Here is a 14288-nt window from a genome sequence, read left to right as displayed (position 1 = left end):
TTAGAAATGAAGTATCAAATAGGGTCGCCACATTACATAAACAAAACAGCACACAAAAGAAAATAGAATAAAAATTATTTGTTGACCCATTTCAGTAATATTTATTCGTATGGCTTTGAGATTTACCAATATTGTCGCCTTAATAATTTTGCCATGTATGGAATGGGCCCAGGGAGTAACTAACGAAACCGAAGACCTTGCCGTGCGGGAGGGCCCACAGTCTCCGGGGGGCCCATAAAGATTAAAAGAAAGTTGGAGAGAGGAGGCCCAATAATTATTTTTCTGAATGGGAAGATAATGTTTATGCAATTGCTATTGTAATAATGTCATTCCTTTATTCTTATTCTTCTTCTTCTTATTATTATTATTATTACCACAAAAGGAAAAAAAAGTAACAGCCGAAGGTATTCATAGGAACAGAAAAGATATAGAGTATGTCAGATGTTTCTTAGGTTTAGACATGAACGCAATAATATTATTACGTTTATGGATTTAGAGATAGAATTATCATTTTATGACAAGAAATGGAATATAAAGATTTGTTAGCTGACAACAGTAACGCATTTTGTTTCGCCGTTCTTCTAAGTATAAAGGTGAGTTGACCTTTTAAATCATCATTCCAGTGACTGGGTCCACGATTCATTTTTGTTCTACTTCCTTTTTGTGTGCTGTTTTGTTTATGTAGTGTGGCGACCCTATGTGATGCTTCATTTCTAATTTGATGTTATATCGTATATGAAATAAGAAAATTTTGTCTGAAAATGGGACCCCCCGAACGGCGGGGAGCTTCTCGGGGAGGGGGGCGTCAGGTGCCCCCTGCCCCCCATAAGTTATGGCTCTACCGATGGCGTAGCCTCAACTTGATATTTTCCTCATTGAGGAACGTCTATGTAACTTGTTTTTGAGTTAAACCAGGAAATCTCGAGTGTCATTAAGACACACAAATTGCTTATATTTTCTTGTTTATATTTTATTTATATTTTGTTTATATTTGTTTGTTTCTGTTATATTTGAGTATCTTGTTTATATTTTACCGTGAAATGACTCTAACTAGATATTAGTTTGGATGGAAATTTAAATGCCGCGGTGGGTGAGTGGTTAGCGCATTGAAGTTCTATTTGGTGCTCCCGAGTTCGAATCCCGACGAGGTTGAAAATTTTTCAAGTGTTCCTTTTTCAATTTCAATTTCAATGCATACTTAGTGTGACAGGCAAGATCTTCTCTCCTCCAGAAAGAAAAAGATGTTGGAATGAGGAGAATTGAAGAAGGTCTTTCAATGGAGGCAATTATTTACAAAGTTATTTCCAGTAGTTGTTCTAGATTTTATATTTTTTCAGCTACTTTCAAGCATTTTCTGATTCATATGTGATCAGTGTTTTTATATCTTTGAACATACAGTATATAATGAAAAATACACTACATACACAAGAATATTGAAATTAACATATGATGTTCAGTGGACAACACGCTCTGAACCAGAGAGATTGATCTCAGAATGGAGAAATGTTTTGTGCGTCATCTACTCTCACAATTTTACTTCCATACAGACTTGACTCAGTGCTACCAACTGCTGTCAGTGCCGAGAAAAGTTACGTGTAAGTTGGGTTGCATTTATCTAGGCGTTCTCACAACTGCAAATGACCTCTATTCCAAGTAATGGAATTAGAGCGCTTAGGGGGGAATTACTTTTGTTGCTGGGTGTACCAAGAACTTATTTGGTTTTCAGTTAAAATTTTAAACAATTTCTCATTCAATAGATATAAATATTTAGAACAACTCGACCGTACAAAATAATTGAGTGAGCATAAGGCATCTAAGAGGAACGTAACTGTCAATCTACGGAGTTCTAACCGAGTGTCATATCTAAGTTCATATTACAAAAGTATTCAAATCGAGTCCCTCCTGTTATCACGGTGTTTAAGTACAAATTGATATAGAGTAATGAAAAGAACTGGAATGAAATATTAGTAACAAGTTCGTATTAAGGAGGTGACATACGAGTAACATCCAATCATATTCAATTAAAAATTCATATGAAAGTTCCATGAACTGTAGACAAATTATGCAAAGATTGTAGACCGATAACATTTGCGTATCATGGTCATTTACTGTGGTCCTGCGTAGCGAAGTCACTAACGTTCTTCGGTTGAGGCGAGGCGTGAATGAGGTTTTCCTGGGTTTTCCTCATTCACACAAGGCAAATGCCGGGGTGGTACCTCACTTATAGGTCTTATGCCGCTTCTTTCCTTCCTTTCCCCGGATTGTGTGCTCGCCGAAGGACATCATCCCTCATACATGACCATGATGCCGAAAGCCCATAAACCTAAATCCTAAACCTTAAACCATGATCATGCATTATACATAAGCATAATTATAATTAATGGTAAAAAATGTATCATTAAATTAATGTACAGTTCTGAAGAGAAATCTGAAAGAAATTACAAACTTACATCGTAAGGAAGCATCAGCGCTTGACATTCCATTTCAGGAATATCTGCATACTTAAAATATTGTTCTTGCGTCATCATTTGCACATTGATTGGCTCTCCTTTGTAACCATTTGGGTAGAAATATTCTTCAGTTGTAAAGTTAGAATTAAACGAATAGCTCCACTGACCTTTGAAGTACACAGCATTAGCCAATACTAGGGCAGTGTCTGGACGCAGTAAATCTACAAATAAGAACTTGTTTCGATTAGTAAGTTTTATTTTGGACAGAGTTCAGTAATAATTACATGGACATTAATGCATATTTTTAGTTCATAAGTATTTTTTATACTAACTCATAAGAAAATTAAGCATTCATAAGTTTCTATGTTTCCATTTGTCAGAAAGAAAAACCTACAGTTGCATAAAAAATATAATAATCTGTTTACTTCGTGTATTTCTAATACTGGTAAGGTATTGGGATGACACAAACATGATAGTTAATAATAGTGAAAAGAAGATTTACAAGACAACGTTGCAATTCAAATAACGGTTTTATTGGAACTATTTACCTAAGAACAGTACTGAAACAATTTAGTAAATTGAAAATCCTTCAAATCTAGAACCAACTTATCATAATAACTCCGTGTTATGTGTAGATAAGGTTAAATGTCTTTGCTTACATATAGATAATAAGTTTCAAATGTAATAATAATAGCAGGTGAATGTCCATAATAAAATCATGATAAATTGCTGCTAATATAGACTAACCGGTTGATTGGATTAACCTTTTCCATCTTCACGGCAATATTAGATAGGAACTAGTGTTTTAAGTAGGTTCCGAAATACTACTCGGGGAAATATTCCACCGGGAATTAAACCTAGCCCACGCGCATTAGCAACTTATGTACGAAATGGCACTAATAAATACGTATTATTCTAAGTAAATGTTTATTTTTGATTAGTTTCAATAAAGGATATTAATTGTAAATAGTAGTATTATCTATAACTTTCACCTAGTTTAATTCTGTTCTTCTTCTTCTTATTATTATTATTATTATTATTATTATTATTATTATTATTATTATTATTATTATTATTATTATTATTATTATTATTTGGCTCAGTGGAAGATGGCTTACCTCTGGTGCTTGGGGTCCCTGGTTCGATCCCAATCCAAGTAAGTTTGTGGTGCACAACATCGTACTCGTGAATTTTCTCGGGGTACTCCCATTTCCTCCCACTTTATAATTCCGCCAATTCTTCGATTATCATTCACTTACTTTAATCATTGTCTCCCTTAGCCTAACAGGCATAACTGTGCGACATTAAACTCAAAAATTTCAAACATATTATTATTATTATTATTATTATTATTATTATTATTATTATTATTATTATTATTATTATTATTATTATTATTATTAATATTAGAATCACGTAGTAAGAGTTATGAGATTGTGCTATTAATATGTCCATCCGTCCGTTACTCCGCACTATAACTCTTGAATGGATGGGATTTTTTAAAATTCTGCAGTTGGAATAGACAGCTCGAGCAACTTCTTCAGCTAAGTTTGTTAATGGAGTGAATCTGTTTAAAAATTAATGTGTAAAAGTGACTTTAACGGTGTCCATCTCTCTCTCTCTCTCTCTCTCTTGAATTCTGGTTTTTTCGATAGATAACTAGAGCGAATGTGTCGTTCGAACTTGATAATGGAGTCAAATCGTTAACATGGAGTCGGATAACGGAAACTAACAGTGATAAACAGCCCATATCCTTTACATGTAAGGGAGTTTATTTACTTTAGTTTCTCTAAATTTAAATATGGTTACAACCCTTCCCTTTATAATAAACGGCAAAGCAGGATCATCACAGTCAGTTTTTAAATAATTAGGTTGAAACAATTTTGTTTAAGATGCTGTTACAACATCACAATATATTACCATCGCAATTCACAAATATGAGTAGTTAAATCTAAATATGGTCCTGTGTCATATTACGAAATAAGTATGCTGAAAGAACGTAGAATTAAATCGTCACAGTAGTTTAAAATATGCAAATTGCCATCTGTTGACTTCAGACATGCAGCACAGGTAGTGACACCTATTAGCGTAACTGTTAACTATTAGGAATTAGTGTTATTATAAAATGAGAAATGTCGTTTAATAATAAGGATATTATTATTATTATTATTATTATTATTATTAAATATTCTGTATTTCGCCAGTTTGGGGAATAATGAGGTGTTTTCTTGTGTGTTTTTTTTTAAATTGAATCAGTAGTTTCGGAAAGGTCATGCGTCAGAAAAGTAAACTTATGAGAAAACTTTAAAAAAAATCTGTAATTTTTGAAAATCTTAATAAATATGAAACGATCAACCTCTGCTTGAAAGAGTATAGTTTTCTTATCATTGCATGAAATGAAAAATTTATTGTGAGTGATGGGTGTTTTGTGAGCAACTGGTGTTCCAAAATAAATAAATAAATAAAATGTTGGACTAAAGGAAAATTCAAACTTTCAGATTCATAACCTTTTGAAAATCACTGATTCAATTTTAAGTTAGGGCCTTGAAATGGTTCTTGTTCATTTAGCTTCCAATAAGGATATATCATTTATTAATTTCAAATTATAATTCAGTAAAACAAGTAAAAGTTTCAGACATCAACAGTCAGTATAAATAAAACTAGAAAAACATATTGGAAAGTCTCTCAGCGTTTCTCCTCAGAAAATGACAATTGAAGTATCTTGGAATATCTCAACTTTTTCAAATATTTTTTTTTCAGTTTAATTATGTCGCATAAAGTAAATACTTTAATATACACGTGTAGAAATTTATAAAAATACTCCAAGTATATAACTGTATTGGGTTTGTAAATTTGTTTACTTGAGATATGTACAGCATTTCTGCTTCATATGCAGAACTGAGCGTGGAACTATCCATATTTACGTTTTGTCTTTTGCTTGTTTCTTTCCCTAAATATATGTCTGCAAACTTTCGTAGCTGTAATCTGTTACGTTCATGCTAAAATATGCATATATGCTTCAATACGGTACTAGAATAAAAATGGCTAATTACGTGAACACTACAACCCAACATAAAAATTATTATTTTGTATTCAACGATCAAAAGTACTATTTATACTGATAGAAAATAATCAAAAACAAATAATCCATTGAGCAATAAATAAAGAAAATAACTACCTTTGGTAACAACTTGCTTAATGACACCTTTTGTATTTTCATCTGCCCAGTGGTTTATTGTTTCTGCTGCTTCCTCAGAATCTTGGTAGTTAACTACTTCCACTGAACCGTTGTAACTACTTTTAATTACGTTAACATATTCTTGTAAAGGTTCAAAACCATCATCAGGAAACATTGCATTTGCAATGTCCAAAATATTTGTAGAATTATTATTCTGAAAATAGAGATTAGAAAAAATTTAGATTACGAATATTATTGCTGAAAACAAAATGTGGAGAACTTATTCCTGAAGAGAGATACTTTAAAAATTAACCTACAATTTCCTAATTACCAAAGAAAGAGAGGATAAACAGTGCTTTGAAAACAGGTTTATCTGATAAAGAAAATATTGTGCACTGAGTTCATATTAAAGGATCTTTTTCAATAGTATTAGATTAAGTTAAAATACTTACCAAAATATCAGAGAGAACCTTGGTGTAGCCTAATCTTGTTGCTTGGATGTCATTCGGAAGAGAAAGGCTTTTCTCTAATTGAGCTCTAGAACTTCCTCTGGCCCCTTCATTCAACATCAACAAAGCAGTTGTCAAACTCCACGGAGAAACTACCATATTACCTGGTTGCTCTATGGACAGCTCCTACAAGAAAAGAATAAATTAATAACTCTTCCTAAGTTAATGTTATTTAATTTTTTAATGCAATTGCTTTATTAAAAATGTTATTTGATGATATATAAAGTTAGGACCACATAAGTTAAAACTTCTAGATAGTAATTATAACTAATAAACACTTATTGTTAATAATAATTTACATTACAGGTTATATTGATTTCTTTGCCAGTTACTACTTATTATTTAACTGTAATAATGTACCTCCAGTGTTGATATTTTCTAAAATACATATGAACAGTTTGTAATGTATGCAGAATATCGCAAGTTAATTGTATTTATTTACCATCTAAATATAATAATTATACTAATTATATTTATATTTAGTTCAATTTAATAATACTATTTAAGTTTACACGGCACCTTTGCTTCATCGTATACTGTAAAGGTATTCAAAATTTTAGACGCTAAGGGCACTATTTAATATTAATCAGTACAGCTAATTTTTCTCATGGTTTACTTAGTGAGATTTAAAACTCGGAAATTAAATCAAAACGTCCAAGACAAAAATATCAAGATAATCTGTAACATAGATTATTAACAAGTGTTTGATTTGGTCAGATTTTATTTGTATTTAAACAATTAAGAAGCGCGCAAAAATCGTAATTATCAAAATTATCGAATTTATGTACACCCTTTAACTTGAAATGTTGAAACGTTACACCTGAGTAGAATTTATATGAATACATTTAGCCAGGTAAAGTTGTTAAATTGTGTTTCAAATGGAAGACTAGTTTCTGAAACACCTTCACAATCGTCAGTTTAATTTAGTTTAATTTTATATCTTTCTACGGAGATTTTGCCCTTCTTAATGATGTGTGCAGCTGTGCATGCAAAGTATATCGAATGAAAGCAGTTTATGATCAAAGACCTGTAGAGAGTAACTTTATTCTCATTTTAGGATTTTGCTTTATCGTCAATTTTATATTAATTCAATAATTCTAATAGAAGTGAAGAAATGCTAGTCTATTCAACAGTTTGATAACTAGGGTTAAATATGATGAAAAAAATATTTACTTACCTGTAACAAACGAATAGCAAAAGAATTAGCTCCATCACGTAATTGTATTGCAGCCGCATCCTCGGAAGCAATGGGTGTAGATTCCACTGTTTCAGCTACGAGTATAGATAGGGCTGAAAGAATTAACATTAGTAATTAATTTGTGCTACAGGGAAGTATAGATACGTATTAAGAATTACAACTTATTAATTTTGAAACGTTTATTTAAACTTGACAAGAACTCAATTTTTTAAAATCAAACTTGTATTTTAACTGTATCAGAATATATTGTATAAGATTTATATATTTACAATCATGGTTTGATTTGTATATTTACAAAGTGGATACTTTCAAATATTTAGGATCAATATTAACATACCGAAATTATATCCAAAAAAATTAAATGTCGACTGAAAGCAGTGAATACGTGTTATTATTCAGTCCAAACTTGTCCTCGAGAATTCTGTTGAAACATTTGAAGCATAAAATATACAATGATAATTTAACCTGTTGTGCTGTATAGTTATGAAACACGATCGCTTACTTGGAGGGAAGAACGCTGAACGCTGAATTTGAGAATAAAATCTTGAGACGAATATTCGGACCCAAGTGGGTCGGGAATAGCAGAAACTTCATAACGAAGAATTGCAAAATTTATCACATTTATAGAGGTCTGCGCGGATATAAAATATCGCATCCGGAACATCTCTATCCGCATCCGCATATAATGAGGTAGAAAATATATACAACTTGCATATTCTATAATAGTCATGATTTCGAAAATTTTTAAACACATTTTAAAAAGCTATCTCTTCTAGTTTTCTGAATCAAACGAAACAATACATTATACATATTAGGTTTTTTTTTTTTTTTTTTTTTTTTTTTTTTGTGGTGGCACCTATCCGAAGAGAGAAATCTGCGGGGTCACAAATGTGCATTCGGTGTCTGCTGTACTTCAAAGGAAACAGTAAATATTTTTATGAGAGAGACAAAGAGAAAGATGAGCGTATTTTTCTAGATTTTAGCTACTGAAGATTGATGTGATTTGTTTACTATTTCGGTGACCTACACGCTTTCGGTGACCTACGTTTGTCACAAAAGGCAAAGATCTGCTGACCAATTTTCAATTTATGGAAGGGGATGTGGTGTGCTAAATTAGGATTTTGGTTCCTGACTTCTTAGGCTGGAAAAAACTTTATTTGAACACATTTCTTCATCTTTAAAGCCAATGGTCTGAAAATTTTCAGCTTTATTAGAACAGCTTTGGTGAATTTTTTTAAACAGTGAAAAGTGGTGCTTGAAGAGTAGCGAAGGGGCCTGTCGTTTCGTTCTGTTTAGGACAGAGATGTCAATCACCTACAAAACGACTGCTAAGAATATTAAAAAGGGCAGTAAAAGAACCACTGTCGTATCATTTCTTGTCCTTTTGCTGTCACTGAATCACAAGCTACAAATACACTTATTTTAGTTATTTTTTAACCGGACTTAAAAATTTAATTCAAAACAAACGTTTCTTAGTGCTTTTACCACCATCATCACAAATTTTATAGCTTTGTGTTAGGTAGGAAAAATATGTAGGAAACTATATCCCCAAATTTATACGCTATCCGCATAGAAAAGAAATATATATCCGCAAATACTTACTTTAATACGTATATCCTCGGATACCCGCATACGTGCATACCTCTACCCATTTACTAAACATTGTTAGAGTCATAAAATCTAGAAGGCTCAGATGGGCAGGTCATGTAGCCAGAATGGAAGAAAGTAGGAACTCTTTCAATATTTTAATTGAAAACTGAATCGGAAAAATTCTTTTAGGAAGACCTAGACGCAGACGGGAAGACAATATTAAAGATAGATCTCGCAGAAATAAAAATACAAAGTTAGAACTGGGTCAGTTGACAAAGGAGAGAAATCAGTGAAGAGCTCTTGTTAATAATGTGCAAAACTCTGGATTCCATGAGCGATGTAGTGAATCAGTTAATATATTAATATTTCGGTGTCTCTACAACTTTGATCAAAACGAGAAAGACCTAAAAAAAAATAAAAGGCCAGGTTTTCAGCACAGTGAAGTTTGCTGATGACATAGCATTGATAACGGAGAACAAAAATGACTTACAGGAAGCACATTCAAACTTGAACGATCAATTGGAAAAGATATGCAAAAACATAAATAAGAAAAAACGAAAGTTATAAGGTGCACAAGAGCAGGACAGGATACGACAAACGTATGGTTAGGTGCATTAAAAATGGAAGGCGTTAAGACGTTCCCCTGTTTAGGAAGTCTAATATCCTCAGATGGAAGAAATGAAAAAGACGCAAGTTCCAGAATAGCGCAGGTTAACCAAGCATTCAATAGGAAAAGAGAACTACTAACATAAAAAAATGTGTCGTTGGACGTTCGTAAACGATTTATTAAGACCCTGGCATGGAGTGTGGCGCTTTACGGATCAGAGACAAGGACATTGAGAAAAGCCGAAATACCCCAACTGGAGGCACTTGAAATGTGGTGTTGGCGCAGAATGCTGCGCAAATCATGGACCGAAAGGGGAAGGAATGAAGACGTACTAAAGAAGCTAATGAATAGAGACCGGATGTTTAGTCATTATAAACCTGGAAAATAGACAGGCAAATAAGCATTTAAAATTTAAAAATAGGCATTAAAATGTAACTCGAAACTTAATGAAGATAAATACTCAATACAAATAAAAAGATACATTCAAGTCATAGCTAGTATTGAAAGAATATCTGTTCGTTAATATATTCTTTTACTGTATGTAGAAAACGAAGCTTGACATATGTCCCATATATATTTGGTAAATACATTCTACATAGCACTTTATTACTGCATATAACAGTAGAAATTTTATACACTTTATCAGTAGAAATTTTATACATCAAAGTATATCAGTAGTCCAAAGTTTTACAGCACTTGATCAAATATACATAGTCGTCGAAAGTTTTATGGTATCGTATCGTTACAAACAGCACTTATATTCCTCGGAAGAGGCAGCATCCTTTCTTGAAATACTAATTATATATATAAAGTCTTATTCTGAAGAAAATGCATAGAATAGGCAACATTAGGCACTAAACGAATTATGTAGGCAGGAAGGGGCAAAATAGGAAAAATAGGCAAAATAAAAATGGGCTTAAATTCAAACTATAAACCCTCGTATAAACTTTAAAAGGTTACTTTTGACATCTTTAATATTAAAGAATAACCACTTTGCCTAACATCCGGTCTCTACTAATGAAGGACGACAGAACTTAAAGATAATAGGAAAAAGAAGAAACAACATGGATGGCCATGTTATTCGGCACTCCGATTGGATCACCGTGCTGATAGAAGGAAAGGCAGAAGGAAAACAAGGAAGAGGAAAACCAAGGATAGAATATATAGAAGCAGTTAAGAAGAAGATACTTTAACAAAATACAAAAGAGCTTTGCCAAGGGAGAGAAAAGTTTTAAAATTTCCATGTTCCCGACCAACCTATGGTTGAGGAGAACAAGAAGACATTGAAGATCTGTTATGTTTTATTTTTATGTTATTTTATTTATTTATTTATTTACTTGTAATTAACAATAGTTCTATACTCCAGAAAATCAATTAGTGTGTATACATAATTTGAGGAAGATATTAGGACCTCTTCAAACATTGTTGAATGTCTATTAGTTTTAAACAACACTTCCACATTTCATTTTAAACGGTTCTATTTGTAAATCAAGTTAATTATTGCAAAAATTACCTACTTACCTGGAAGAATAATTCGTATCATTTTGGTGTTGACTTTAGGTAAATAGAGAAAGAAAAAAAGTCCTGAAAATGAAATGAAAAAAATTGAGGAAATTAATTATAAACAAATAAGTGGTTAGATAGGATCTTTTTCTATGATGACTAACTTTAAGCATGGAGTTCTTTTAAATAAATTGAAAGAGTGAAATATAGGAAGAAAGACATTAAGTTTTAAAAGATGTAATTCATAGTGGATTAAATTTGTGATATAAAACACACTACAGAGAAAATATGCTTATACAACTAGGGCAAAAAGTCTTACAATCATAAATATAAATTCGAGGTGAATTCTCAAGGAATGTTCGACCGTTAGTGTATAGAAGTAGACAACAGAAATTACACATCATTCATCATCATCGAAATGAGCAAAGTTTATCAATAAAAATGATTTTTCCCTTCAACTACCATAGCTTAAGGTTTTCGATAAAGTAAGGCTGATCTTAACAGGTGAACTAGTATTAAGTTCCGATAAGAAAAGAAGGCGAACTAAAGACGAATATAACTTCAGTCTTAAGATCACATTGATTGATACAGACTGTCACCACTACAACTACCGCTACTACTACTACTACTACTACTACTACTACTACTACTACTACTACTACTACTACTACTAATAATAATAATAATAATAATAATAATAATAATAATAATAATAATAATAATATGAACTGTACCGAGTCTACTAGAAAAAGCGAATAGTAACTAGTAATTTCTCGTTCTTCATTAAGCAAATCTTATTTGTAGACGCAGACACACCCATGGCCCATCAACCTCTGTGTTTCCGACAGCTTCATGACCAGGAGCGATCTGGTGTGAAAGACAGACCGTGACACAGAATGACACGGAGATGAAACGTCACGCACGCCATAAGTATTGGTAAGGCTACTAATGCAATCATTACAAAATGACTCTCTCGTCCCTCATTGCCTTTCTACTAAGTAGAATTTTCTTTCTCGCTTATTGTTTGCGTCTGTGTGCCTCAAACATTGCACTGAAAGATAACTATAAAGTTTATCAGAGTACAAACGCGTCAGAACCACGGAAAAGTTAAGCTACATGTTTCTCTTATGAGAGATCGTCAAAGTTGAATCGACCTGTAAAATTTTCCGTTTGGAATATAAAAGATACCGCTGACCGCTGTGGTTTGCTAATTCTTTTTTTGCGTAGGATATGTTCGAGAACCACGTGTGAGAAAACGTTGAGTTTAACATCCATTTACGGAACGAGGCTATATGAGACTTGGACTTATTGATAAACGAGGAATCAAATCCGGGACTCCCACGCCAAAGCATATATGAGAAAACGAATAAACATGAAATTGTATTCGTAAAAACATGAAATATTTAAAAGATGATATCTAGTTTAAGAAATATCGTGCTTACTCCTGTAATAGTCGCACTTTTGTACTATTTTTTAAACACGAAAAGCCAACTGCGACTATTACGCGAGAAAAGCTGTCGTTCAATTATCGCTACGGTCAAAACAATTTCAAATTTTGATACATACAGCATTGGGTCAACATACTCTTAACTTATCGATTCATGGAAGACAAAAACTCTTCTTGGCATTGGCACATAAGAACGATATATTTACAAAATCGGGAAAAACATGAATAACAACAAGGTAACACCACAAAGAAGAAACGCACACGCACAAGAAGTTTCAAAGCTGTCTATACATGCGAAAGGCATCATTTACTCTCATCCGAAGCTGCACTTTCTGTCATATCTGCATCTGATCGAATCTTTGTAACTGTTCCACAATGCATCGTCTTTACTTCCGTCTAAAGCAGTGGATATGCCAGTCATTTTGAAGCTTTTGGACACGATGTTATATGTTATCGAAGACTAACTTTGTACTATCCACTTGCATAAAAGTTCGAGAGATCGACGCTTTATTTTGCCACTGGGTGTTTTTTCTTTGTTTCTGTTGCTCGAACTAGCGCAAGACAAGCAGTTTCGAAGAAACTCTCGTTCACAAGAACAATAATCCCATAGAATGTGACTTTTATGAGGTTTTTTTTTTTTTTTTTTTTGGCGAATGTTTCTACTTCAAACTTAGGGCGACTATTACGCGATGAAACACGGTATGACACCGAGAATCAAACAGATGAATATTCGAGCTGAAGCAGTGGACATCGATAATAAACTATAAAATTCTGCAGTATTGTTGCATAGATTATATTTCGGCTGCTTTTGGATTACGGGATCTCTCTGGGTCAAAAGATTAGATCGGGTCTGAGAAGCGGGACCCAGATGCTCATAACCCTTACAAAAGTCGTGACCCGATAACCCTCGACTCATTCCTTTACTGCATTGTATTATATTTTGCGGGTATTACTCGTAGAAGGGATCGCCCCCACTTAAATATGTAATAGTATTATTTTGATTTTGCTTAAGTGAATATTTGCGAAGACTAGGGGGCTTTCGCACTTATTTTTTAATAGCGTGTTTAAAATATGCTGGTAAGATTTTTTCTGGGAAATAGTCTGATGGATACTATCTACAGCAGCTGCTTATAGCTGGAGCTGGTTTTGAAATTAGAGATGGGCAGTTTCGAGTCGAGTCAAAGGTAATTTTCATGAGTCGAGTTTCGGAACAAGTCACTGTTTTTGAGGTCGAGTTTCGAGTTGTGTCGAATTTGATAAATGGCTCACTCGTTCAGTATGTTTCAACTTGTTATTAAATCATGATCTCATTTAAATGTAAAGCGAAAGCCATGAGAAATGTAAGCAGTAATGAGGAATAAACTTCCACTGTTGCTCGCGACAGGCATGCATCTTGTGGAGTGTTTTTAGGGCATCTTGTCTCGTCTCTATAAATAGACGACAATAGAATTTTATAACGAGACAGCCTCAAATGTCGTGAGCACCATATGTATACATATACTGTATACATAAGTATACATATACTGTAGTTCTTACCATCAATGCTGAGACCTGCACGGTCCAATTTTTTAGCCCAAGCAGAAGCCCAACCTGGGTTTTGATGTCTACCGACTCGACTCATGTGAGCCATCTGCTCGAGCGAGCTCCGTTGAAACACGTCCATCGGCTGTAAGCCGAGCCGCTCGAACCGTTGACAACACTAAACCTGGGTCGAGCAATTTTGAACATGCTTGGCAGACGCCCTTTAACGTTTAACAATTTTTGGCTCGATCCCGAATACTCACTTCTACGGAACTCAAACCCAAC

General features: G+C 33.3%; 1 protein-coding gene across 2 annotated transcripts in view; it reads right to left on the bottom strand.

Annotated features, from left to right (window-relative positions):
* The window catches only part of LOC145685824 (leukocyte elastase inhibitor-like), a 37782-nt gene that overhangs the window by 13302 nt on the left and 10192 nt on the right, over window positions 1–14288 (bottom strand). For both annotated transcript variants that reach the window (XM_081758409.1, XM_081758410.1), the window contains exons 2-6: window positions 11054–11116; window positions 7315–7427; window positions 6081–6263; window positions 5629–5842; window positions 2451–2671 (exon numbers count right to left, since the gene is read on the bottom strand). In XM_081758409.1, coding sequence (XP_081614535.1) covers window positions 2451–2671; window positions 5629–5842; window positions 6081–6263; window positions 7315–7427; window positions 11054–11075 — 753 coding nt within the window. In that variant the 5' untranslated portion in view covers window positions 11076–11116. The remainder of the gene's footprint in view (window positions 1–2450; window positions 2672–5628; window positions 5843–6080; window positions 6264–7314; window positions 7428–11053; window positions 11117–14288) is intronic.

The sequence above is a fragment of the Thermobia domestica genome, chromosome 5, assembly GCF_964235325.1.
Source record: "Thermobia domestica chromosome 5, izTheDome1.hap1.1, whole genome shotgun sequence".
Taxonomy (NCBI): Eukaryota; Metazoa; Arthropoda; class Insecta; order Zygentoma; family Lepismatidae; genus Thermobia; species Thermobia domestica.
The sequence above is the reverse complement of the archived record's forward strand: the minus strand, read 5'-3'. Positions and strand labels throughout refer to the sequence as shown.